General features: G+C 38.7%; 1 protein-coding gene across 1 annotated transcript in view; it reads right to left on the bottom strand.

The window, feature by feature from the left end:
* Positions 1–27,893, bottom strand: part of Mnat1 (MNAT1 component of CDK activating kinase) — a 154,854-nt gene that overhangs the window by 32,496 nt on the left and 94,465 nt on the right. Inside the window, exon 7 of the mRNA XM_021647256.2 lies at positions 24,405–24,526. Within this exon, the coding sequence (XP_021502931.1) occupies positions 24,405–24,526 (122 nt within the window). The remainder of the gene's footprint in view (positions 1–24,404; positions 24,527–27,893) is intronic.

Below are 27,893 nucleotides of genomic sequence, written 5' to 3'. Positions count from 1 at the left end.
AAACAGCACGAAGAATTTTTGTTTGTCTGTAAAAATATTAAGTGGCTGGCAAGTTAGGTTACCTACTCCCAAATCTTCCAATATGGTTCCAGTACCCAAGGCCTACATGGGGAAGGAAAACAGACTGCACAGAATTGTCTTCTGAGCTGCATACAGTAGCCATGAAATGCTTCTGTGCCCTCACACTCAACAATAAACAGGATTTCAAAAAATTGATAACTTTTTAAAAAATGAAATTCTACACCAAATGAAATGACAGTCCTGAGATGCAAACACATTTAAGACAGAGGGATACTTACTACCCAGAACAACTGAAAGTTGGTGTGGTCTTACGAAGAAAGATTAAAATTAAGTGTTTTAAAAACTAAAAATGAAATACATTTTGTGAAATCAAAAGAATTAAACTAATTTGTCAGTCTAATTTTAAACTTCTCTTATGTAAGAAAAAACAGATATTGAGGCTCAGGGCTTAGGAGCACTTGTTGCTCCTGGAGAGGACCCAGCACAACCACCTTCACCTCCAGTTCCAGGGGATCTAATGCCTTCTTCTGACCTTCACAAGCACTGTATGAACATGGTACACATACAAGCAGATGAAATGCTCATATACATTTAAAAACTGGTAATGATAACTTAAATTTAAATGTTATTAAGAAAACCCTGGGCATGATTGTTAGTCCCAGCACTTGGGGGCAGAGACAGGAGGATTTCTGTGAGTCCAGGATTAGTCTGAATTACATAGCAATTCCAAGGCCAGTCAGGGCTACGCTGAGAAATGTTTTTAAAAGCAAACAAACAAAAATGAAACTTGAATAAAACAGTTTTTTTTTTTTTAAAGTAACAATAATCTTAATGTTAAGTGGCAAGGGAGAGAAAAGGGGAGTGGGAAGGGAAGAGGGGGCAATAAGCATAGTGCCTGGATGCTTTGGTAAGGGGAAAAAAAAAACAACTTTTTTTTTCCAGTTGAAGGCATCTGTCTTTTTAAAAGCAATAAAGCAAGAAACAGAAGGGGAAAGGGCAGCTGAATCTATGAAATGAAGAGGAGTCTCTTTCCTGTAAAAACTAACAAACAGTGTAGTGGGGCAGTACAATCTACAATTTAAAGATGAAGGCTCAGCATGGTAGTACTAGCAATGCTTTTGGTTCCCAAAGTTGGGAGGCAGAGGCTGGTGGATCCATTTGAGTTCAAGGCCAGCCTGGTCTACACAAGGTCAGGTTTGGCTAGAATATGAGGCCCTGTCTCAAACAAACAAGCAATAGTAAAGAAAGGAACAATGGAGATTACAAACCAATCTCCTGACCATCAAAGAGAAACAACCACCTAAAGTCAACTACCTCTCTCCAAAATGAAGTCATGACTTTAAACAACTAAGATAAGCAGGTAGAAATACACCAACTGACTGGAATGGATTATTTCAGGCATAAATATAGTCAACTAATCCATATCATATTAGTCTCCACAAATTAATGAAAACAGATGTGAAGGGATAAAAGACCACTGAGGAATGTCAACCTCACAATAAAACACTTTGTGCCATTGACTATTTTATTAAAATGGCACATTTATTTTAGATCAACAACAAGCATAAACCAACATAGTAATAACTCACTCAAGACCCCCAACCCCGAGAATCATAATGTGCGACTCAGTACAAATGATGAGTCTACTCATCAATAAGGTAATCATTTGAGCCAAGAGAGTCTAACTTTTGATCTCCTAAAATCACCAGTAGTGATCCAGAAAGCAAGATGACGAAAACCCAAGAAGATAGTCTTACAGAAAAACCCAAGGCATCTATACAAAGCAAAAGAAACATATATACTGGGGAGAGGGGATTTATAATTAAATACAAAACTGATGGAAAGGATATCCTGACAATGTGAAGTTGGGAGCAATAAAATTGATAATTACTACAAACATCCTAGAAACAGTAAAGGGTTAAGCAAGGCTATTCAGTGTACTAATATTCCAGTTTCAGCAACAACTGAAAATAAAATTTAAACAGTCTGCTCAGTGTCTGGGGAGTAAGTAACGAGTTCACTTTTGCTTGGGGAGACCGACTTTGGGGTTTCCTCTTTAGTGACAAGAACTCTTCTCAGGTGTCACAACTCCACAGTTATAATACTTTAACACACATCTAAAATAAACCTTTTTAAAAGCACACACACACACACGCACACACACACACACAAATATGATGAATCAAATCCTTGAGTTGTACCCAGTGCTGGGAGTGAGCTTTGGGGACATGCCTCTCCCAGTCTGCCTATTTTGGTCCAGCCCAGCAGCTGTGGCAAGTGGTCGTGGTGCATCAGCAGGATGCAGCAGCTGCATGTGTTCTCTGGCAGCAGAATAAATGCAATGCCTGTCCCAGCTGACTGAGAAGGGAGGCCCAAGCAGCTGCCCCAGTCAGTCACTTAGATGTTTGTTGAACTAGCTGACAAAGATGGGTGTCAAGGGTACATTCTGGAGACTCCACAGCTAAGGCAAGCTTTGTCTTTGTGAAAGGCATCTGAGAGCCATGCAGAGAGCCTTGGCATCTTCCTTGCCCATGCCTTTACCTGAAGCCAGTTATGGAGTCCCATTGATTGAGCACTTCAAATCTCTGAAGTCATTCTCTGAAGCCTGCCTTTAGTGCTTAGAGTTCTTTTACTTTAACTTTTTTTTTTTTAATCTTGGCCTTTCAAACATGTCTTCCATAAATACCATTCTAAAACATAAATCTGACTACCCAACATATGCTAACTTCAAGCTTCCCACTCATAAAGTGTATTTGTTCAGAGTCTAGTTATAGAACTAGCAGTAGAATTTCTATTCTGACCTAGGACACACACACGCACACACACACACACACACACAAAATGGAGCACAGAGAGTATTATTTCATCCAAGAGATTGTGATGGAAAATAAGATCCTTTGTGATCTGGTCCTAACTAGTTTGTAATGTTCTCTGCTATGAACCCTGTGTTCTCTTTGGACTGAACCCCTTATGCAAATACATCCCATGCCTTCAAATCTCTTTCCCTCTAATGTTTGAGGTTTTGCACTGCCCTTCTCTGATAAACGGTCTGCGCATGCTGTTAGCACTCATTTACCCTTGCCGGCAGAGTTGTATGTCAATATTACAATGGTGTTCTGCTGTGCCTCTCTTGCCTTATGCTACTGTTTACATGACAGACTCTCTTCCGTCAGCTGCTGAGAGGCAGGAGTAATGGTTGGTAGGTCATAATCCTTGCCTACAAAGTGACTATCCTTCATGTACTTCATGAGGAAGAAGAGCCTTGGTACTGAGCATTATCTACCTTTCCATTGTACTTACTAAATTCTCCTCAGTTTAAAAAGTTAATTCCCAATCATCTGCCCTTCAGGAGACCAAGGAGAACAACAAAGTAACTCAAGACAGGAAAGGCATTTGCCACAAAACCTGACAATCTCAGTTAGATCCACAGAACCCACATGATAGACCAGTGGTTCTTAAGCTCTGGTTTCAACCCCTTTGGAGGTCGAATGACCCTTTCACAGGGCTAAGACCATCAGAAAACACATGTATTTACATTATGATTTATAATGGTAGGAAAATTACACTTATGAAGTAGCAACAAAAATAATTTTACAGTTGGGGTCACCACACCAACCGTAATTGTATTAAGGGGTCACAGCAACAGGAAGGTTGAGAACCACTGTCAGGGACAGAAAGAATAAACTCCTGCAAGTTGGAGCTTTGTAACACACACACACACACACACACACACACACACACAAAATATTTTACAAACAGACTTTGAAATAAGGTGACATAATGGAGTAAAATGGAGTGCAATGAAATGAGAAAACAAAAATGAGTAACACACACATACTCATACTAAGGAAGGTTACAATCTGTTGGAAACAGACTAAAAAAGATGAAAAAAAAAAGAATTATTAAAAATCATCTTTAAGGAGGATGGTTTCCTAAGCAACTTTCAAAGAACTGACTGGCCCTATTATTTATTTTGTGGCCAAAACTAACACTACTTTAATGACCTCTAATTTTTGACCTGGAAAAGTAACTATAGAAACCAGTTTTGCTTTAGCAAAGTACTTTATGTTTTTCTGACCTCTAAATGCAAAACTTTGGAGTCTGAAGAAACAAAATATAGACGTTTTGGCATTAAAGGGCTGGGTGTTTTCTTGTTTAGGACTGAATATGGGTGTTTCCCACCAAAATAGACCAAAATAGTTAGTTGTCTGACAATCTACTTATTTCAAGATTTAATTATAAACTGACAGAACGATATAAAATGTTTCCTTATGACACTTTAACTTAGAAATGTCAGGTGCAATGATTCGTAAGTATAGCCCCAGCTACTTGGGAAGCTGAGGCAGGAGGATTGTTCAGACCCATGAGATAGAGACCAGCCGAGGCAACAGTATAATCAGACCTTGTCTCAAAAAGGCAAACAAATTTTAAAAAGTACCTAAAATTATAAGTTCCTCAGATTTAATATACACTTGAAAATTTACTATTACATTTCAGATAAGCTTAAAGCTAAAAATGAAAAGTTCAGAGTTCTCTCACACACTTTGCTGGTAGGCACTAGGAATTACTGGGGACAAAAGGTTAAACACCCAGCTCTTTGGGTGTCCAGCAAGGAAGGGAATCCTACCAATAGATGGTACTGGACAGCTGGGCATCTGTATGCACAAAAGACCAGCATGGATGTTTAGTTCATAATATACTCAAGAAATAAGTGAACATAGCTTTCTCAAGATGCTTAGATTAAGAATTAACTCTAAAACTTTTAGAGGAAAACAACATAACAAAGCATACCTTCCAGATAGGTAGAAGTGTCTTAGATATAATATTAAAAGCATATGGGAAAATTTTTTCCCATAGGGGAAAAATTAGTAAGACAAGACTTCAATGAAACTGCCAATATAATTAAGACAAAATGATGGGGGTTGAAGAGATGGCTTGGTCAGTAAAGTACCTGCTGTGCAAGCACAAAGCCCTCTGCTCCTCTGCCATAAGCTGTGTCCATGTATCTGTATATAATGAGTTCCCTGGCTATCAACTCATGAGGCAGAACACTGATCTATCAGCAGAACTTGTATGCAAACTAATTTAACTCCCACGATAGACACATACCATTTCACTAGTTACCATCTAAATAGAAACGAATTTGTGTCTCAGCTATGTGTTCAAGAAACAGGCATGCAGTAGAACAGATGGAATTTGATCGAACTTCTGCCTCAGTCTAAATACTGGTTGTCAATTTTTTTACTCAATCACCCTTCCTTCCTAGTCCCAATAATGGAAAGTGTCAATGGCCACATTTCTGAGGACCCTCCCCACCCCCACTCTTGGATTTTCAAGAGAGGGTTTCTCTGTGTAGCCCTGGCTGTCCTGAAACTCACTCTGTAGACCAGGCTGGCCTCAAACTCTTGAGAGATCAACCTGCATCTGCCTCCCAAATGCTGGGTTACAGGTGAGTGTCACCACCATCCAGCCTTTAGTATCTTAAAAATAAAATTGTTTTATTTATATTTACTTTTATGCATATGTGTGAATGCCAGCACGTGTATGTGTATACCATGTACATGCTTAGCACCCCATGAGGACAGAAAGGGCACTGGAGCTACAAGTGGGTGCGTGCCGTCATCTGAATACTGGAAATTGAATCTAGGTCTTCTTCAAAAGCATCAAACTCTAAACCCCACAGTCATTGCTCTAGCCCTTAAGCAATGGTAGTCGACAGCTAGGATTGACTAGGAAATATTCTTTGTCCCGACTGATTTCACAGTAGAGCATAAAGAGTGAATATATTCTTTTCTCTATTTCCAGGGTGGCTGAATTACCAACTATACAAATCCTAGACATAGACATGAAGTAATCAATGTCAGAATGTAGCAGAGATAACTGCATGTCCACTATTCACTATAGAAAAGTTACGGGGTCAGCCTAAGTGTCTATGCATAGATGAATGCATAAAGAAAATAGAAATTGCCGGGTGTGGTGACTCACACCTGTAATCCCAGCATTCGGAGAGACGTGGCAGACGGATCTCTGTGAGTTCAAGGCTAGCCTGGTCTACAAAGTGAATCCAGAACAGCCAAGGCTACATACAGAGAAACCCTGTCTCGAAAAAACAAAACAAAAATTGAAGATTTATTCATAAAGAATAAAATCATGCTTGCAGGAAATTGGATGGAACTGAAAACCATCCTATTAAATGAAATAAGTCTGACTCAAGAGATGAATGTTGCAAGTTTTCTCTCATACGCAAAATCTAGATTTTAAATAGGGGACAAGAGAGGGCAATGGGGAGTTGCACAGAACCAAAGTATATTGCAAATGTTATAAAAATAAAATGAAGTGATTTACTTATACAATCAATACATGCTACTAAAAGTTGATAGTTGGATATTTCATTTCTCAAACTTAGAAACCATTTCTATTAGCTTTGCTTATTACACGTACAAATAGAAATCATGTTCTACCTTAACCTCTACCACAGCTTGCTACATTTAAACAAAAATATGCACTAGTGCAGAATAACTCTTTAATATCAACCCACAACTAGTGCTGTAAGTTAGTAGGCAAACTTTGGTTTTCACATATATGTAACACACCAATAATGTATATGGTAAATACCTTTAAAAACAAGTAAATAAAAATAGATTATTACTCATTTGAATTCTGATTATGATTACAAAGATTAAAATACCTAGTCTAATTTATAAAACTCTATTTGCTTGACAAATTTTCATCATTAAAAACAAAATTAAAACTGCTGAAACCTATCACCAAGTGTAGTGGCACACACTTTCAATCTTAGCACTCAGGAGACAGAGGCACGTGTGCACGTGAGCGCGCGTACACACACACACACACACACACACACACACACACACACACACACGAGCAAAAGATTTAAATTTTAAAAACAAAAAGCAACGTATGTTAAATGGAATGTCTATTAGAAAGTGAGACAAGTAAGTTTCAACATGGATAGTTTAGGGGATGCACCAGACACGTTTAATGACTGGGCAAGAAGGACGACAAACAACTAACATAAGCATTCAACATAAGCATCCAACACACATGAAAACAGAAAGCCTGAAACCGGGTCAGTACACATTCCCTCAAGAGACAGGGAGACAGAAAATTCCAAACGGCTCTTTGCCAAATCTGTGTCAGCGATGCTTACAGCAGTCCCTACTTAGCAGTATCAACACCATTTACTGCCAGAAGCACACATTCGGGGGCCCCACCCAAGTCAGCTACACCAGAAACCCTGAAGGTGAGGTCCACTATCTGGCTTTAGTGGCTGCAAGATATGCAAAAGTTTAAGGCTCATTAATCTAGACTTTTTCAAAATTAAAGTCAGGATCCTTCTGAGACTCTGATGAAATCCATGAACTTTCTTCTAGAAAGCACACATTTGGACAAATCCAGTTTGACACACAAGGACGGAGCAGAAGGTATCTGCTGTGGTGTAGGCCTGTGCCCAAGTGGAATCTACTGAGCCCTATGACGCTTCACCTATGACACTATCAATTGCACAGAAATTGCCAAAATTAAATTACACACAAAAACTAAAGAGCAAGCTTAGTTATAAAGCAAGCCCTCAAGGATGACACAGCACTCTCTCCCCCCACTTGTCTTCATCTGCTTAGATTGCAAGACTGACATCTATGGGACTTAACTTCCCAAACTTCTGAACTTTATTTAGTTTATAGGCTGGACTGGTGGCCTTTCCAATTAAGAGTCCTGCTTAGATTGCAAGACTGACATCTATGGGACTTAACTTCCCAAACTTCTGAACTTTATTTAGTTTATAGGCTGGACTGGTGGACTTTCCAATTAAGAGTCTAACATGACGAATACTCCACTTGATATCAATCTTTCTGGTCTCATGAGGAAACCTCTTAAGAGAGTTTTTTTAACTCACTGTTTTTCTCAGTGTGGCACATGACTCATATCCTAAACTATGCACTTTAAGTACATCCTTTAGTCCCTCATATTTATACTCACAACGAAAAGCAAATCATACTGACCTAAAATCATAGCATACAACCAAAGAAGAGTCCAAAAATTAAAACGTTGATTAGAGGCTGTATAATTGTCAGACTTTATTTTTACCACAACAACTTTAGGTTTCTGTGGGAATATATATGTATTGTGTGAATACACACACATACACACCCTTTGGTAATGAATTGAACTCATTAAAATATTAATGTTAACCTAGAAAAAACATGCCATAAAAAAAAAAAACCAACAGTGTGCGCACCTGCTATTCTCCCATCAATTTAAGCAGGAAACCATTTCTCCTCTACATCATGAGCAATAGAAAAGTACTTATTAAAACATTAATCACAGTCCATTATATTCTGACTCACTGCCAAAAGTTCCCATTACATCACTGAAAATATCTATTAACTAAAACCTGCTTCTGACAAGTTACAGGAGTGTTATGTTTAGAACTCAGTAATGTAAAAGTTAGTTTAAAGAGAACAGTCACAAAATTGATTTTGCAGTGGCAGCAAAAATAATTAATTTATTCCGACATTTATTACTACAGAGTTGACTTAGCTAGTGTTTCTAATGTAAAATTATTTGAAAATATTTCAAAATTTACCTACTATTATTAGACACTTTTGCCATGCAAACATTAAATACCAATGACTAAAATTTAATCACTTTAAACTGTGCTGAGTATACCACTCTAAATAAAACTATGTTCACTTGTGTAAATATGGGTCTTGTTTAGAGTCACATTTCACAGGAAATTGTCCCAAATGAAAACCATCCCTGTTTTCCACTCCCACTCTTTAGGATTTATGTTTTTACATTTAAAACTAGTTATGTAGAAAAACCAAAACCAGCCCCCCCCCCCCAAAAAAAAGTACCTTCAAGTCAGAATCATGACTACTTTGGGGATTCGGGACTTTGCAGAAATGCCTAGTTTGCATTTCTCCAACTGCTTATTTGAGAAGTGGCAGCGTTGGCTTCCCAGCCTAAGGCAGGCCCAACCCCAGACAAGGAGGAAGGTAGAAAATGCTTAATTAATAAAGCGTTCGGCAACGGCAAGTGCTACCCAGGACAGAAACTACTTACAGCCAAAGAGTTCACACACTGCGGGAGGAGTTCAATGTTCAAATCATAAGTTACTGTTCCTCTCACTCACATTTCAACGTTTTTCAAGAATGGTTACATATTTGTTCAATAAGAAGAAGAAAAAAAACCAATGAACTTATTTTAACATCTTAAAATTACAAAATGATTTCTTGCTCTGATATACTGTGCTCACTGCTTCTTTCCAATTTATACTCTAATAATATCTATTTCCAAAAATAGGAGTGACAATTCCCATAGCTCAACAAAATTCAGAATTTCTAGTGTTTCTGTTTTTATTAAAGTTTCTTATGTTTTCATTTAGTTGTATAACTCATGGTAGAAGGATTTAAAAATTAAAAAATGAATTATATCTCAGTTAATACGGAGAAAGAAAAGAAACAGGCTAAGTTGAAAATCACAGACCATGATACACATAAATTATGGGAGTATGTTAGTCAAGAGCCTTTGTGTTTTATATTTGAAAGGTTAAAGGCATCACCAAATGACATGTATCTAATTACCTCCCACTAACTCAATCTTTAGATTCCTTTTCCAGTTTTTTCCTCAGTCTCTTTAAATGGAAATGCAATTTCTACATGCCTAACTTTAAAAAGGGTTCTCTACTTGAAAGTGTTTCTTAAGGCAATATGAATATTTCCTTCCTTCCTTCCTTCCTTCCTTCCTTCCTTCCTTCCTTCCTTCCTTCCTTCCTTCCTTCCTTCCTTCCTTCGCTTTTCCAGACAGGGTTTCTCTGTGTAGCTTTCACTGGACTCACTTTGTAGACCAGACTGGCCTCAAACTCACAGAGATCCACCTGCCTCTGCCTCCCCTAGTACTGGGATTAAAGGAATGCACCACCACTGTCTCCTAAGACAATATGAATATTTCAAGACATAGAAAAAAATGGACAACTAAATCCCACTTTGTGATCCCAAACTTTCAATTAGGAAAGGAAGATTTAATGAATGATTTTAAACTCTGTTGTCAGTTTAACCTAGTAACAGACATGGAATTCAAAGAGAGACTCATTCTATAATTACAACTTCTGTTTCTTTTTTCTCTCTTTATAAACATACAATTCATTAAACAATACTATGATGAAGGGATACCAAATGGTCACTGGAGCCCACAACCTAAACTGAAGGTAACCAAAAATTAAAAAAAAAAAAAAAAATACACACACATACACGAAACATACACAAGTATTTGGTGGCCAAAAACATTTAAATAAATTAACTAATGAACTAAATAATGAAGGCAAAGCCCGGGAAAGGGAAATAGCTGTGGGCAACATGCTCACTGCGCGGCATAAGGACCTGAGTTTGGATTGCCAGCATTTGTGTAAAAGTTGGTACATGCCCAGTGCTTTGGAGGCAGACAGGAAGATATCTGGGGTACGCCAGTCAAGCACAATCTGTGAGTTTCAGGTTCGGTGAGAGACTCTGCTTCAAAAAGTAAGGTGGAGAATCACTGAGAAAGACACATCAACCTCTAGCTGCACACAGAGACATGAACACATACACACACCCCCAAGTGCAGAAGTCCAAGTAATTTGAATAGACACTGCACGACCAAGAAATTGGAGATTAACCCCCAACTCCTGAAGCTTGGGCAAAGCAGGTTAAGAATAACTTAACAGCAGAGAAATCCAACAACTCCTCTGCCTGGTGATCAAAGGTGACACAAATGCAACAGGACATATATATATATACACACACATACACACTCACATATATATCTGTGTGCATGTATGTGCATACATATATAGTGTGTGTATATTTTTTTTTCTTGAGATAGGAAGTAGAAAGGAACGGAAGTAGAAGTTTTAGTTAACAAGACTAAATCAATCCTGGTTAATTCTAACAAATATACCATACTAATGTTAGCTGTTGGTAGGGAAATGATGTGGATTATGTGATGAGGTGATACAGTATGTTCTCTATATTAGCAATTCTTTTATAAATCTGAAGATGTTCTATCACTCTGGGGAGGTGGACAGAGACAGGGTCTCCTTTTCTGACCATAGCTAGCCTCTAACTCAAACTCACTATGCACTAATTCCTTCTGTCTCTGCCTCCTGGAGTAACTGGCATGACCCACCACACCTATAAAAGCCTGTGTTTGTTTGTTGTTGTCATTTTGATTTTTTTTTTTTTTAGTTCTAGCAGACCTTTTTTTGTAGAAATGTAGATGCTAATCCTAGAATTTGCATATATGAAGAAGCTGAAATAGCAAAATATAAAAAACAAAATCCAACCATCCTCCCCTCAAAAATAAACTAAAGGACAGATGCCCATATTCTGAGTTACTATAATACCAAAGTAGCCAGGACACCATAATTCCAGCACCATCAGCAAACAAAGCACCGTGTCAGAAGTATACACGGTACGTCAGCTCACTTTTCATTAAGGCACAGATGTGCTTTAGTGGAGAAGAGGCTGTCTTCAACAAACCATACAAAACTGCTCAATATGCTATGTCACTGAAAAACAGCGAAGAATAACTCTCACCACATAAAGAAATGAATTGCAACGGGATCACAGACTGAGTGACATTACACCCAAGTCAACAATAAAGTGTCTAAAAGAAAACATGTAGAAACTAATTTTGACTTCGATTCAAGGGAAATTTTCATAGATATAAGCCATAAAAGGGAAAATTAAACTAGGTAAAATAGACTCAATAGAAATTAAAATTTACACTCTTCCAAAGAACACTTGAGCACTGAAAGCATAAGCCACACAATGAGAAGGTATGTTTGTCAATCATATCAGGCATCTTACCTCTAGAATACACCAAAAAAAAAAAAAAAATTGCTTTAGACCCAGTCAAAGAAACAAACAAAAACACCCAACAACAAAATGAATAAAAGATTTGAGCTAACACTTCATCAGAGAAAAAAAAAGAAAAAGAAAAAAAAAGCAGCAAACAGTGTGACTATATTCTCAGTATCACTAATCATTAGAGAAACACACTGTTAAATATAGTACTATCACCCATCTATTTGAAAAGCTAAGATTTTGTAAAGATTAACTATATCAAGTACTGACAAATGAGGTAACTGAACCTCAGAGACTCAAAAGGAGAGGGTGAATATAAAATGATGTAACCCTTTTGGAAAACAGCTGTGAGTTTCTTAAAAATTTAAATAAATACCCATAAGGGACACAATCTTCTATTCCTAGGTATTCAATCAAAGAGAGCAAATCCTCACATTCTGATAGGAGTGTCCCTATCAGATCTGTTTAAAAGTCCAGCACTGCAGAGAATTTGGAAACAACTCAAATACCGGTCAGCAGGTAAGAAGCCAAACTGTGGCATATACTAACAATGGCATGCCGCTTTGCAATAACAAAGTAAGTAATCACCAGTATGTACTACAGCATAGGTGACTGTCAAAGTAAGTATACTATACTGACCCAAATAAGTAAGACAAAAGCAAATGTATCTACTATTATTTCACTTATATAAAACACCAAAAGCTATAAAAGGATGCATACTTCAAAAAGCATATTATCGGGTTTCCTTGTAGGGAATTGAGAGGTTAGAAGGAAATATCACAAGTGACAGCAGGAAACTTTAGGAGCCCACAGACACATTTGTTACCTTGATTATGCTTACAAAAGCTCAGCAAACCCTACCCTTTAATCATGTGGATAAAGATATATGTTATGTTATGTAAAGCTATTCAAAGCTGTTTCAAATAAAATGAAATTCATTCTATCTTAAATTGACATGTAGGTCCAGTGGATCCTTTCATTTACATAAAGAAACATTATGGGGTCCTGATGATCTTACTTTTACTGTAGACTGAAATGTATTTTTATCGTCTTAGAAATTACTTCAACTATTTTTCATTTTGCAAAAAAATAAAAACAAAAGCCAAAACAGAAAGGATCAAATATTATGAAATCACTTAAAGGATGATACAACAGTTAAAAAAAATCACAACAATTATACCAATTCTCCATTTCCTGAAAAAATTATTACCCAAATTACTGCACCTAAGATGATAGCACATTATCATCAAAGTCTCTTTTAAGCTTTCAGAAAATACACTTAATTCAGAATTTTGTTCTCAGTTCATAATGGTAAGGAAGAAGGATGACAAAGGAGCACTGTTTACTATTGCTAGATAAACCATAAACAGGCCAGGGTAATCTGCTCAGCTACAGTTAGGAGGATAAAGGTAATCATGTAAGTCAACCAATCAAACATAGCCAGGTGAATCTTCTCAAGCTAAAGGTGCAGCCAGATACCAACTGTGTGTGTGTGTTACATGCATGCCTGTGCAAATGTTCATGGATGTATTCAACTGCACATGTGTTTGTGGACACCAGAGATCAACATGAGGAGCCTTCCTCCACCGTTCTCCACCTCATTGTCTTTTCAGGATGATGGAATCTTTACCTCAACATATCAGTGTATATATACAACTTTACAAAAAGGTACCAATCAGTATTTTGATGTCACAATACACTGTTTTAAGTCATTGGGGTAATAAAAATCACAACAGCTTTAAGCTTAAATTCAATTAATATTTATATATAAGAGCTTACATTAAAGATAGATAATAGAGATAAACAGAGAGACACACACACACATTTTATTCATTCAGTTGTTTTAACAAGTTATTTATATCATACAAAGTATTGCTCTGCGTGAGGTAGCTTTACTGCTTAACACTTCAACCCAAAGCTGTATAAAACACAAAACCTATTTTGTGTTATAATAGAATGCTAGAATATATGTTTAGTTTCTGTAGCTACAGAGTGAGTCTCCCTCCCTTAGGATAGATGTGATGTTTAATGACTTCATATCAATGAAGTTATTACAGCATTTCCTGACACACAAATGGAGCTTGTTAACTTTGATTCTGCACCACTGAAGTATTTCTCAAATATTCCTAAAACCAAGCAAACAAAATAGAACACCCTCCCCCTCAAAAAAATAAGCAAAAACAAAACCAAAAAAACCTACCGAACTGCCACCAAATAAAAGCACACACAAGAAACTGTCTCTACCTTACTTTATAAGAAAAGGTCACCTCATTAGCCATTAGGGAAATGCAAATCAAAACAACCCTGAGATTTCACCTTACACCCATGAGAATGGCCAAGATCAAAAACTCAAGTGACAACACATGCTGGAGAGGTTGTGGAGAAAGGGGAACCCTTCTCCACTGCTGGTGGGAATGTAAACTTGTACAACCACTCTGGAAATCAATCTGGCACTTTCTCAGACAACTAGGAATAGCACTTCCTCAAGATCCAGCCATACCACTCCTAGGCATATATCCAAAAGAGGCTCACGAACACAAAAAGGACATTTGCTCAACCATGTTTGTAGCAGCTTTATTTGTAATAGCCAGAAGCTGGAAACAACCCAGATGCCCCTCAACTGAAGAATGGATGCAGAAATTGTGGTACATCTATACAATGGAATATTACTCAGCAATGAAAAATAAGGAAATCATGAAATTTGCAGGTAAATGGTGGGACCTGGAAAGGATCATCCTGAGTGAGTTGTCCCAGAAGCAAAAAGACACACATGGTATATACTCACTCATATAGACATACAACATTGGACAAACCCACTAAAGTCTGTGCATCTAAAGCAACTAAGCAAGAGAGAGGACCCAAACTAAAATGTTCAATCCCCATCCTGAAAGGCAAAGAGGATGGACATCAGAAGAAGAAGAAAACAGGAAACAACCTAGGAACCTGCTACAGAGGGCCTCTGAAAGCCAGAAGAAGAAAACAGGAAACAAACTAGGAACCTACCACAGAGGGCCTCTGAAAGCCTCTGCCCTGCAGACTAGTAAAGCAGATGCTGAGCCTGATGGCTAACTGTCGGGCAGAGTGAATGGAATTTTATGTAAGAAGTGGGAAATAGTAGGAGCTGGAGAGGACAGGAACTCTACAAGGAGAGCAACAGAACAAGAAAATTTGAACACAGGGAACTTCCCAGAGACTCATACTCCAACCAAGGACTATTCATGGAGATAACCTAGAACCCCTTCACAGATGTAGCCCATGGCAGTTCAGTGTCCAAGTGGGTTACCTAGTGATGGGAACAGGGACTGCCTCTAACATAATCTGATTGGCCTGCTCTTTGATCACCTCCCCCTGAGGGGGAGCAGCCTTACCAGGCCACAGAAGAGGACAATGCAGCCACTTTTGATGAGAACTGATAGACTAAGATCAGAAAGGAGAGGAGAACCTCCCCTATCAGTGGACTTGGGGAGGGGCATGCATGCAGAAAGGGGAAGGAGGGTGGGATCGGGAGGAGAGGAGGGAAGGGCTTATGGGGGGATACAAAATGAATAAAATGTAATTAATAAAAAATAAAAATAAAAAAATAAAGAAAAGGTCAAAGTAAACCCCAACCTCAACCTCACCGCTTGGCTAGAGTGACTGCCCAGTGAGCCTCTAAAATCCACCTTTCTCCACCCTCTACCCTTGCGGCAGAGTTACAGATGCATACAGCCATGCTTAGCTTTTGGCATGGGTACTGGGGACCAAACCTCATACTTGGGCAGCTTAGACTTCACTTGGCCCAACCTAGCCCACTAATACCAGGTGTTGGGAAGGATACTGACACAGGGTCTCACTATGTAGCCTTGGCTGGCCTGGAAATTGCTACATAGACCAGGCTAGAGTGGAACTCACAGAGATTCACCTCTCTCTGCCTCTACCTTTTAGTTGCTAATATATTTTCAAGCGTACAATTCAGTGATTTTTGGCGAATTTATAAACTGCATCCATGACAATTCAAGTTTAGAGCATTTCTCCCACCCCCGAACAGATCCCATATGCTAATCTGCAATCAATAGATTCTAGTTTTCAGTAAGAACAAAAAGAAAATGTCATCCATTCAAACCGTCTACCCTCTCTCTGCATAATCTATGCCTTGAGTAGTCATTAAACAGGATGGATTTTATTTCACAAAAGTTAGGGACAAGACAGGTAAATCATCCACCCTATAAAGGAATGTATATCAGCATTCTTCCACTTTTTATGGTACTTGGTTACCATAATGAACTTGATACTATTTCCAGATGCGATAGGCAAGGATGTATTCATACAGACTTCTGAAATAAAAAATTACATATATAAGGGGCTGGAGAGATGGCTGGACAGTTAAGAGCACTGGCTGTTCTTCCAGAGTTCCTGACTTCAATTCCCAACAACCACATGGTGGCTTTCAACCATCTCTAATGGAATCTGATTGCCTCTTCTGCTATGCATGAAAACAGTGTTTTTATACATAAAATAAATAAATAAATCTTTTTAAAATTACATATATGAATGAACAATTAACTGGATGAATCCTTTTCACTGAAATTCATAAGCCTACAACTTAGTCTCTTAAAATTATAGAACAAGAGATGGAAGTCATATTAAAAGCCATTTATATTTTACAAAGTACCAAATTTTGGTATCACAAAAAGAGTAAGATGTAACAGTAAAAGCTAGACATTATTATTTATATATTTAGAATTTTAGCTCCATACCACACTTTGACACAGAAATGCAAGAAGAGCCAGGTACAATAAAAACCTCAAAATCAATAGAGATATACTTGAAATCTGGATTTCACCTATACAGAATGCAATGTTCATGTTCATGTGTGACTATCAACCAGTTTTGGCTGTAGTCAAAGGATATTGTCAACTCTGGTTATACATATAACCAATAAGGACATAAAGAATAACAATCTAGATGTGCTATTTAAATCCCTATTAATTTATCTGGCAAAAACTGTCTTTCACTATTCATTTATTCATAAAACAACTTTAAAAAAAAAGGGTATTCATTGGACCTATATGGTCGGGAAAACTATTTTTCCTATTAAAATGGGCATTCCATGGAGAACTGTAATGTCTACTTTATGACAGAAAGGCCTTCTCTGTTTGCTGGAGACCACGCTCACCTATGCTCATATGGAGTCTTCCTTAGACCTCAAAAGTAAGGTCACTAAACCTAAAAACAACCATGCAACAAATTCTGTTCTATGCTTCGTGTTTAAATCTGCACTTCTCAAACTGCTCATACCCCAAGTAAAAATTTATTTTACATGAAAATCTACTGTAAGTGGGTATGGCATGCACACACATACACACATCTGCATATATACAACTAAAATAAATTTCATAAAAAGTACATTTACTAAGTAGGTATAATATTCTTCACACGTTTACCTTCTATCTTACTCCCTTTTAAAAATGGATGTGGGCTGGGGAATCAGGTCCAGTTGGTCACAGTACATGCCTAGCATGCATAGCACTCTTTTTTGAGTTTGATCCCCCAAACATAAAATGAGATGGTGACTCAAGTCTGTAATTACATCACTTGGAAGTTAGAAGCAGGAGGATCAAGAAGTTCAAGGTCATCCCTGTCTACACAGAGAGTTGGAGGCCAGTCTAGATTATATAGCACTTTTGTCTCAATAAAATAAAATAAAATAAAATAAAATAAAATAAAATAAAATAAACAACAAAAATAGATACACAATGTGAAAGGATTAATGATAAAAAAAAATCCTCAGTAGATCATTTTAAAATATCTCAGTACTGTATAAGTTGAATCTTAGAATGTGATTGGCTAAACTATATGTAACAAACCAAAAACACTTTCAAAGTCAAGAAAAGAACAGAGTCACCACCAAGCTTTAACATCTTTAAGCAAATGAATGATAAAGCCTTCAAAAACTAAGCCTTCCTAAGGAAATGGCAGTTTCGGAAGTACAGGCAAAAGCTCAGTGTGCTGTTGCCTGCCTGTGATAGGAGCATCCAGGAGGCAGAGGCAGAAGGATTCTGAACTGGAAGTCAGCTTGGAATATACACTGAGAACCTGTCCAGAGATGTGGGTCTGAGGAGACAGACAGAAGAAGAGACAGGGAAAGAGGATTATGTTTAGGATCAGAACAGTAATAGGTTTTGAAATGTCATCTAAAATAACATCAATATACAGTAATGCAGAAACAGAATCCTCTCCCACTCTGAAATATTTCACAATGAAAAGCAAGCCCTGGTGGTCATACAACACACATTTTACCATTTTATTGGTGTTTTTCCTTTCCCTTCCAGGAGAAGTCTATACTAGTGTTTCCAGAAGAAATAAGCATTTGAATCAGCAGTCTGAATAGAAAAGATTCATCCCCACCCAATATCCAGCTCAAATAAGAGCCATACTAACAAGAAAAACAAAAAAGGGAAAAGAAGGACAAGTTCATACTATGTTGGGGCTAAGACATTTACCTTCTATCTTCAGACTTCAGAACTCCGGGTTCTCAAGTCTTGAGATACAGGACTTTTTAAGACCCCTATACCCCTCCACTACCACCCAACTTGCTCATTCTCAGGTTTTCGGCTTCACACCAGGAATCACATCATCAACTGCCATTGTTCCCAGTTCTGGAGAGTCAGTGAATTCTACCACCAACACTCCTGTTCTGCTTGCAAACAGCAGCTCATGGTGCCCACTCTCATGAGCCAATTCCCAAAACAGATCCAATCTTAAATACTATCTAGAATTCTGTTTGGTCTCTGTCACTAGACAACTCCGGCTAGACTATCTACTAACAGATATGATAATGTATTTGTACTGTCTGCTCTAGGCCAGAATATTAAGCGGCATTTTCTTCTGTTTTGTTCAGTGATAGTTTCTTGGCACCTATGGGTAACTGTCCTACAATAAATACATCATAAAGACCTGCTGAGTGATAAGCAAATGAATAACATAACAAAGTTACTATTAAAAAATTCACTGCTTTTCAAAAAACACTAAAAACTTTCATTTTCCAATGGAGACAATCTTAAAAAGCATCTACAGGGTCTAACAAATTTTATAGGATTTGAGAAGAATAAATAACCAAATTCCAACAGTAAATTGAACTTGCTCCTTTGGAGCCCTATTAAAAAAAACAACAACTATATATCACTATAATAACTTATTATATTTGAAGCTGCTTTTCTGAGATTAATTTTAGAATATATCTCATTACATATTTTAATTAGCATTATGATTTAATATTGCTCCAATCTTAACTACAAAACTATGATTCTGGGACAGACTGCATAATTACATTTCCTCAGTGACCCTTGCAGTCTCGTGAGCATTTGCTCTAGACTAAACAGCTTCATTCAGCTGCCCTGTGTCTGACTGTTGATGAAAGACGCTTGTTTGACAACTGCTCCAAGCAGAAACATATTTTTCCATGATTGCATAAAAAGAGACTTAAAGCGTACCAGACTACAGCCACACGAGCAGCTAAAGCACAAAGGTTCATGCCGATGTGTGAACTGACTTCTAATTCAAATACCAACAAAAACAGATACAAGTAAGTTAAACAAGAGAGAGCCCAAGCTAGCTTAAAAATACTTTAACTACAACCAAGTATAATATTTACATACAAAGAGTGTAATTTGTGATGTTTGTGCTTACCTATATTTCTTGAGTTGATAATGTTCCCAATGACTCTGTAAAACTACTACTGTAGTTCTACAGCATAAAACTACACTTAAACATTGTTGTCTGCTATTGAGCAAGTCACATCTTACTACCAACAGGTAAAGCCCTTGACCAAAATAGTACATAACATGTCATTTCTCCCTTGCCAGACTTTAAAATATAAGCAATAGTTTAGTGTCCTAGAATTTTTTTTTTCTAGGAAAAAGCAATCAGAGTGACAGCGCATAACACAGTCACTCTTGTGACTGTGGTAGTTGCTGTGCATATGCATTTGTCAAAACTCATGGAATTGTATGTAGAAAGCAGGTGTACGTAAATTGCACTTTAAGGAAGCTGTTAAATAAGATCATATTTTTAAGAGATAGCGCTTTACGGCACTCTAGACTACTATTCATTATCTCACCGAAAGAAACCTGAACTAATCTACTTCAATCAAATGTAAGAACTGAGATTCTCCCTTTCCTAAATATTACTTTAAACACCTAGCTAGAAAATATAAAGAACATTTGCTATTAATTTCTTAAATACTCTGCAAGAATACTTACACATGCAAAAATATACTCAATGAACATAAACGTAAAGTGTGTGAGATGGCAAGGGCATCAGCTGGTAAGGGCACTGCCTCCAAGCCTGACAATATGGATTTAAAGCAGGGCCGCAGAGAGAAAAAGGCAGCCAGCTACTCAGCGTTGCCCTCCACGTGTGTGCACACAATAACAACAATACAGTGTTTTTAAAAGAAGATATACATGGCCGCTGAATACTGAGACACCCACTGCAACTACAATGAGTGCCCATCTACAGGCAGTAGCACAGTTATCACTTAAACAGAAAGTGTTTGCAGGAATAAGAAAAAAAAATGGATCACTGGTACTCTGTTCCTACTTAGGGCAAACAGCTCAGCTTTGGTGGAGAACAGTGTGGAGGGTCATTGTAGAAACGCTAAAGCAGAACTATTAAATGGCCCTGTAACCTTCCTTTGGATGTGTATCTAAAAGCAATAAAAGCAGGGGCCCTATCCATGCATACCCTATTAGAACAGCCAGATTCACAACAACACTATTCTTAATAACCAAGAGATAGACGCCCCTCAAATGTCCACAGAGATGAATAGAAGGATAAAGGTGGTATATATACATACGACGTGCCATTATTTAACCTGAAAAGGCATGTTACACACTTCAACAGGACAGACATGTGAGGACATGATAGCTTAAAACACCCACTAAAGACAGATTCTACAGGATTCCATTTTATGAGGTACTTAGAGTTGTCAGATCTTGGAGACAAAAGGCACTGAGAAGGAGGGGAGATTAGGGTGTCATGTTTAATACAGATTCAGGTTTGTGAAATAAAAAGTTTGAGATAGGCAATATAGATGGTTTGTTGCGCAACAATATGGAACTACTTAATAACACTAAGTTGTCCAATAAATTTGTTCAGATAGCCATAATGTTACCTCACCTTAAAAAAAAAAAAAAAAAAGTCATTTAAAGGATTTAACATATGAAATCAAAGGTGTAGGATAAAAACAAAAAATAAGGAAGAAGAAATATTTGAATAGATAATAGTTGGGGTCATTGCAAAATTAAAAAAATAAAATGCAGATTAAACAAACTCAAACTTTTTTGGTTTTGTTTTTTGAGATAGGGTTTCTCTGTGCATCCCTGGCTGTCCTGGAATTCACTTTGCAGACCAGGCTGGCCTTGAACTCAGAGATCTACCTGCCTCTGCCTCCTGAGTGCTGGGATTAAAGGCGTGTACTACCATCAACCTGCTAACAAACTCAAAACTTTTAACATTTACTGAAATTCATCATTTCAAGCTGAGGTCCTTAGTTACACTAGGGCACATTTTAAGTGCTCAGAAGAACAGGACCAGTGGTCACCACAGTGCACAGTTTAGTTTTCTTAGTTTCTCGAGCATGTGTGTATACACCTGAGTGTGAATGTACATGTGCCATTTGTGTTCAGTGCCTAGAGACACCAGATCTACAGGCAGGTGGCTCACAATCCAACACAGGTTAAGGAACCTAACCGGGCCCTCTGCAAGGGCAACACGTGTTCTTCACTGTCCTGCCATCTCTCCAGCCCACATATCATTAAGATTATACCTACTGTCAGGTTATTTTCTATTTCCTATTATTTTTCTTTTCCTACCTTTAATTCCGAACTTTGTTTATTTCCCCATTTTCATGCACATGGAGGACACATGGGATGTATACATGTGTATCTATGTCAATGTTTGCATGTGGGTGAACATACATGTGAAGGTCAAATTTGATGTCAAAAATCATCCACTAGCATTCTTCCACCTTATTCAATGAGGCAGGTCTCTCAATGAACTCCAGAGCTTGCCAATATGGCTGGTCCCATTCACCCGTTTGCTCAAGGATCCTTCATCTCTGCCTGCTGAGACTGGAATGACAGATAGGTTACCACACCCACCTGCATTTATGTGGTTCTGGAAGTCCTAACTCTAGACTTCATGCTCACGAAGCAAACTCTTTAACTGCTGAGCCATCTTCCTTGCCCTATTTAGATTCTTATGAACCCACTGTTTTCTCTGGTACTGGTTGATATTCTTGTTTTGCTGTACAGATGCTGCAAATGTAACAACAGCAAACTTTCTTCTCCTTCCTGTCCTTTTACTGCTGCTTTGAGGCCACTGATGGCGTGGAGGATAAAGGTGCCTGTGCCAATGCTGGTGAACTGGATTCAAACCCATGTGACAGAAGAGAAGAACTGACACCCTGACCTCCAGGGCCACCATGGTACACAGTACCTGTCTCTGTCTCTGTTTCTCTCTAAATATTTTTGAACCCAAAACATTTAATTTTTCATGTAATAAACCAATAAGGCACTGCTATTATTTACGATCAGTCCCATGATCTCATAAATGTAGCTTTTATAACAAATTTATTATAAAAGGTAAAACTCTTAATAGAAGAGGCACTGTTTTAAATACTTAATCTTTACCGGCATTAAAGACTCTAAGAAAAGATTAAAATGATAGTTCTGGCTGTTGGCAATTCAGCCAAAGGTTTTCTAAACCAACATCTGAGTTATACGTAACTGTTCTATGCCATAAAATATCATATTCTTGAGACTTAGAAGGATAATTTCTCAGTGAGAAAAGTGCATGGGGATCTGAGGAGAATCATTCGAACCCGTGTAAAAGTCCAGGTGTGGTGGCACCTACTAGTGATCCCACTGGGGAGGGGACTCAGCTGAGCCTAGTCAGTGAGGCCCAGTACCCACTGCAGTACCCTGCCTCAAAAGACAAAGTGGATGGCTCCTGAAGAATAACCCCCAAGGCAGGCCTCTGGCATCCACACACCCACCCACACCCACACACACACACACACACACACCCACACACACACGTAAAAACATGTACTGCAGCTACACATACACACACAATGTGTGCATATCTTATATTCTCATGCTTTAACTGTTAGCACACAGGGTAACTATTTAATGAATTTGCTCCCTAGGGGGAGAAATTTTCTTTTCTTTTCCTTTTTTTTTTTTAACATTTTTATATATGTATACAATGTTCTACCTGCATGTTGGAAGAGGACACCAGATCTCATCCCAGATGGCTGTGAGCCACCGTGTGGTTGTTGGGAATTGAACTCAGGACCTTTCAAAAAGCAACCAGTGCTCTTAACCTCTGAGCCATCTCTCCAGCCCTCGAGGAGAGTTTCTGATTCTCCCATTTTGCTGACTTTATATTGGGAGGCTATAGGACTTTAAGAGAACACAGAACTAAATCTGACCTATCCTTAAGAGCTACCCAACACTGGATAATTAAATAATATACCACTCTTATTTAGGTCTACCTTGGAGCCTCATCATCTTCAGGGTATCGGTTTTAATTTGAAAATAGATGTAGGATTTATTATATGTTTCCTATTTAGCTTTTGTTGCTGTAGTCTTTATTTTTAATTACTTGTCCTCATTGTATGCATTATTTTTCTTTCACATTACTTTCTTTGTTAAGAAATAAAATTTCGGAGTATAGGCAGTGGTGGCGCATGCCTTTAATCCCAGCATTCAAGAGGCAGAGGCAGGCAGATCTCTGTGACTTCAAGGCCAGCATGATCCACAGAGTGAATCCAGGACAGCCAGGGATACACAGAGAAACCCCGTCTTATGGAAAGAAAGAAAGAGAAATGCAATTTCTGAATCAATCTTCTATTCAATAGTTTATATTGAAAGAACAAACCAAAAAAAGATTTCCTCTGTGTGTGGACATTCCAAGTGCATACATACTTCACTTGTTCCCATGATGAACTATCTTTAGGATTCACAAAACCCAATCTCAAATTCATTTCCCAAAAAGAAACATATACCACGACTGCTGAGCCACTGTCCAGCCCTACATTATACCTACTAAAAAAATGTTTCATGGCTCAGTTCTTATATATCTAGTCTCAATAGAGATAGATGACAGTGATTAAATCTACCATTTTTTTATGAGAAGGTACTGAATTCATATTTTTGCGGATGTATTATTTATTAAGGCAATTAATCCCGGATTCAAAGAAGCAAGTAGTAAGCTAAAGCAGCTACTTCAAATGTCTGCCAAAGACAGTCTCAAAAAGAGAACTGCTGCATTCCTGTCCTAATCTCAAGAACCACTGAAAAGTCAATGTACTGAATAAAACTTAATTTAGTATTAAGCATTACTTACTTTTAAGAAACGGAATTAAGTTCTGCAAAGTAAAATCCTAAGAATGTTAAAACATCAATGAAATAACAGTAACAGCACAGCTCTGCACAGCAGCCCCTCATTGCAGAAAGCGCTTCTGATGCTCACCCAAGCCTTCCTAACATCTCCAGCTCAGGAACCTGAGGTCCACAGGTCTCTATCTGCAGGGGTTGGTATTCATAAAGAGCCTCTTCAAGCTTCTGGATCGGTGCTAATGAAATCTGCTGACCCTGTAAGAGAAATGAGGAAATACATTTAGTAATATTTTCATAGTGCTATTTGTAGTAATTTTAAAGATGAAATAAATTTCTCATGTTAAAAAGAATAGCCATCAGGGGCTGGCGAGATGGCTCACCAGTGAAGCTCACTTGCTGCTCTTGTAGAGGACCCAAGTTCAGCTCCCAGCACCCATGCTGTGCAGCTCACAACTACCTGTAACCCCAGCTTCAGAGGATCCAACCCCCTCTCCTGATCTCTGGAGGCATTGCACTCACGTGCACATTCCCACACACTGACAGAGACACACTCACAACACAAGTGCAACAAGAAAATATCTAAATACAAAACAGTTCCAGTGAAATTCCTACAGCAGTAGTGTGATATACTCTAAATTATCAGGAAACAGTTCAGATTAAGGAAGTTCCACCATATGATGCACCAGTCATATGTTACAATAAAGTACACTTGGCTGGGTATCATAGGGTACAGTATAGATTTCAGTGACAGACAATCCAAAGGAGGCACTGACACTAGCTGCAGCTGAAACGGTATTCAGAAGCCACCAGGACTTAAGCACATCTCTGCACCCACCAAGCAAGAAGGAAAGAGTGCTGGTGAAAGGAAGCTGCATCACTGGAGAGCTCACACGATGCCAGCACCTTAGTGGATGCTCCAAACGCATAGATGCTTAACCTTGGCGGCAGCTTGACTGGATCTAAAATTCCACTAAGAAGAAAAGCTCTGAACACACTCATGAGGGGTTTCCGCTAGGGTTAGCTAGAGTGGAAAGACATACCCTAAATGCTGGTGGCACTGCACATAAGTAAGGAGATCTGAGGGGGGAGCTTTCGCTTTTTGCCAGTCTTCTTATCTCCCTAGGGAGTCCATCTAGCCCATTTCCAAGTCCACTCACCCATTTCCTGAATTCACCCACCCAGTCCTCAAGTCTATCACCCATTCTAGAGCCTGCCCACCCACTTCTCCACAGCAATCACGCTGTTTCAGAGTGTATCCACCCTGTAGTACTTGAGTCCACCTACCCAGTTCCTGAGTCCATCACCTGGTGCTACTGTTCCCACTGCTGTTACCATCCTTCAACAGCAAAACCCAGCTTCTTCTGACTTTTAATGTGGACAAAAGACCAGTGGCTGCCAAGGAACACCCTATACCTTCGGCACCAGACTGGGACTGTCGGGCACACACCCTGGTCGACTAACCACCCATGGATTTTCAGCTTCTCCAGTATGAAGACAGCCATTGTGGTACTATTCAGACTTCATTATGTACGCCAGTCTAATAAATAGCCTTTTCATGTGTATTACTATAGGTTCTGTTTCCCTAAAGACCTCTAATATAGTTACAGCTGTTTTGAAGAAAAAGGGGAGAAAGAGGGAGAGAGAGAAGGAGGGAGGGAGAAGGTAACAGCAAAGGGAGAAGTGGAGGAACCCTCTTCTCTCACCTTTCAACCAGAGGATAGACAAGAGGCCATTATGGAAAGGTCCCTCCTGAGGAGGCATCTTGGTGACCCCAGATTCTCAGTGAATTATACTCTCCAGAAATTCCAAATATCATGAGACCAAATACTGAAATCTGGCTGGCAGGATTACCCGTACATCTTGCACAGAGCTACGCACTGGCTGGCCTGGTAGAGCCCTGGCCAGAGACAATCTACAAAGGAACGCAGACTTGGGCTCTAAGCAATGCTCAGTACTGTGAAGGTCTGCCCAGAAATGGGGTCAATATTCACAACTAAACCCATGAGGGTGACACAGAACTGTATCCAGTATCTATGACCCAACCCTCAGAGTACTGCTCACTAACAGAACAGGTATGTACAAACCTGATCTTTTATAGGACCACCCAAGGTGTAACAAATATCTGGGCATCAGGAACAAGAACTGAGGCTATACCCAGTCAACAGATAAGACACCCCATCCAGCTCCCACTCTCCCTGTCGTATTTATACCTTTATTTAATGCCCAACGTCAGGTTAGCAGGCCAGCTCTACCCTGTCCTGTTCTCATTCCCTCCCCTCCCCCTTTCTTCTTCCCTTCCTCCCTTCCTCTCCCTGTCCCCTTTCTCCCTATCCTTTCCTTTTGATAGGCTTTCCCAAAGAACACACACCGGCCTTAACTGCAGGCTCACCATATCTCAGCCTCCTCAGAGATGAGACTGTTAAAAGTTACTGGAATTCAATTCTTTTCCTCTTTTTCATTCAACCTTTAGGAAAACCTCCCTCACTGCCCATCCCTGTCACTACAGGTCTCTCTTTCACCCAATTTTCCCTCCGTGGTGTTTTAGCTGGTCAAAACTAATTACTATTGTTAACTTGACTCCCTCTTTATGCAATACTAATTACCACTGTTAACTTGACCTGTTCTAGAATGACCCAGAGAAAAGCCCCTGGGCAAGTCCTGTGAAGGACTCTAGACTAGGTTCACTGGGGTGTGAAGAGCCCTCTAAGAGTAGGCAACATCTCTCTATAGGCTACAGTCAAGTCTGAATAAGGAGAAAGCAGACTCAGCCCCAGTGTTCACTGCTCTCTGCTTCTGACTACAGAACCGATGTGACCAGCCACCTCAAGCTCCCGCTGCCGACTCCTCTGCCATCAGCCTCAAACCCCAGGAGCCAAAATAAATCCATCCTTCCTACAATTGCTTTTGCCAGGTTTTTGTCATACCAAGACAAGTAAGTAATACAAACGTCTTCTCATAGAGATCAACCTCCCTGTGCCTCCAGAGTGCTAGGATTATTAAAGGTGTGTGCATGCCTGAAAATAAAAAAAATAATAAAAAAAATTAAAAAATAAAAAAATAAAAAAAAACATTACAAATACCAAAACCAAATAAAGACAGAACATTTTTTCAAAACTATATAGATCAATCTCCCAGTGAATCTCCTTTGTCTCCTGGTGAGGACATACATGCAAAATTATTATCAATTAAGTGCCTGCAAACCCAACTAAAAACACTTCAAGTTGGTTTCATCTCATAGACACAGGGATGGTTCAGCATATACAAATAAATAACAACACAGAGTGGACTCCAGAATAGAAATCACAGTATTATCTCAATAGACACAGGCAAGTATTTTGAGAGAATCCATCATTCTTTCATGATAAAAGTTCTAAAGAAAAAACAAAACAAAACAAAACAAAACAAAAACATAGGGAATACATCTCAACATAATAAAGGCTGTATATAACAAACCTATAGCCAACATTATTTTAAAAGTGGGAAAAAATGAACCAGGCACTGTGGCACACACATGTAATCCCAACACTCAGGGAGTCAGAGGCAGATGAATCTCTGTGAGTTTAAGGCCAGCCTGGTCCTCAAAAAAACAACAACAAAAAAAAAAAAAGGAAAAAGTGAAGAC

The sequence above is a fragment of the Meriones unguiculatus genome, chromosome 7 (assembly GCF_030254825.1).
Source record: "Meriones unguiculatus strain TT.TT164.6M chromosome 7, Bangor_MerUng_6.1, whole genome shotgun sequence".
NCBI lineage: Eukaryota > Metazoa > Chordata > Mammalia > Rodentia > Muridae > Meriones > Meriones unguiculatus.
The sequence above is the reverse complement of the archived record's forward strand: the minus strand, read 5'-3'. Positions and strand labels throughout refer to the sequence as shown.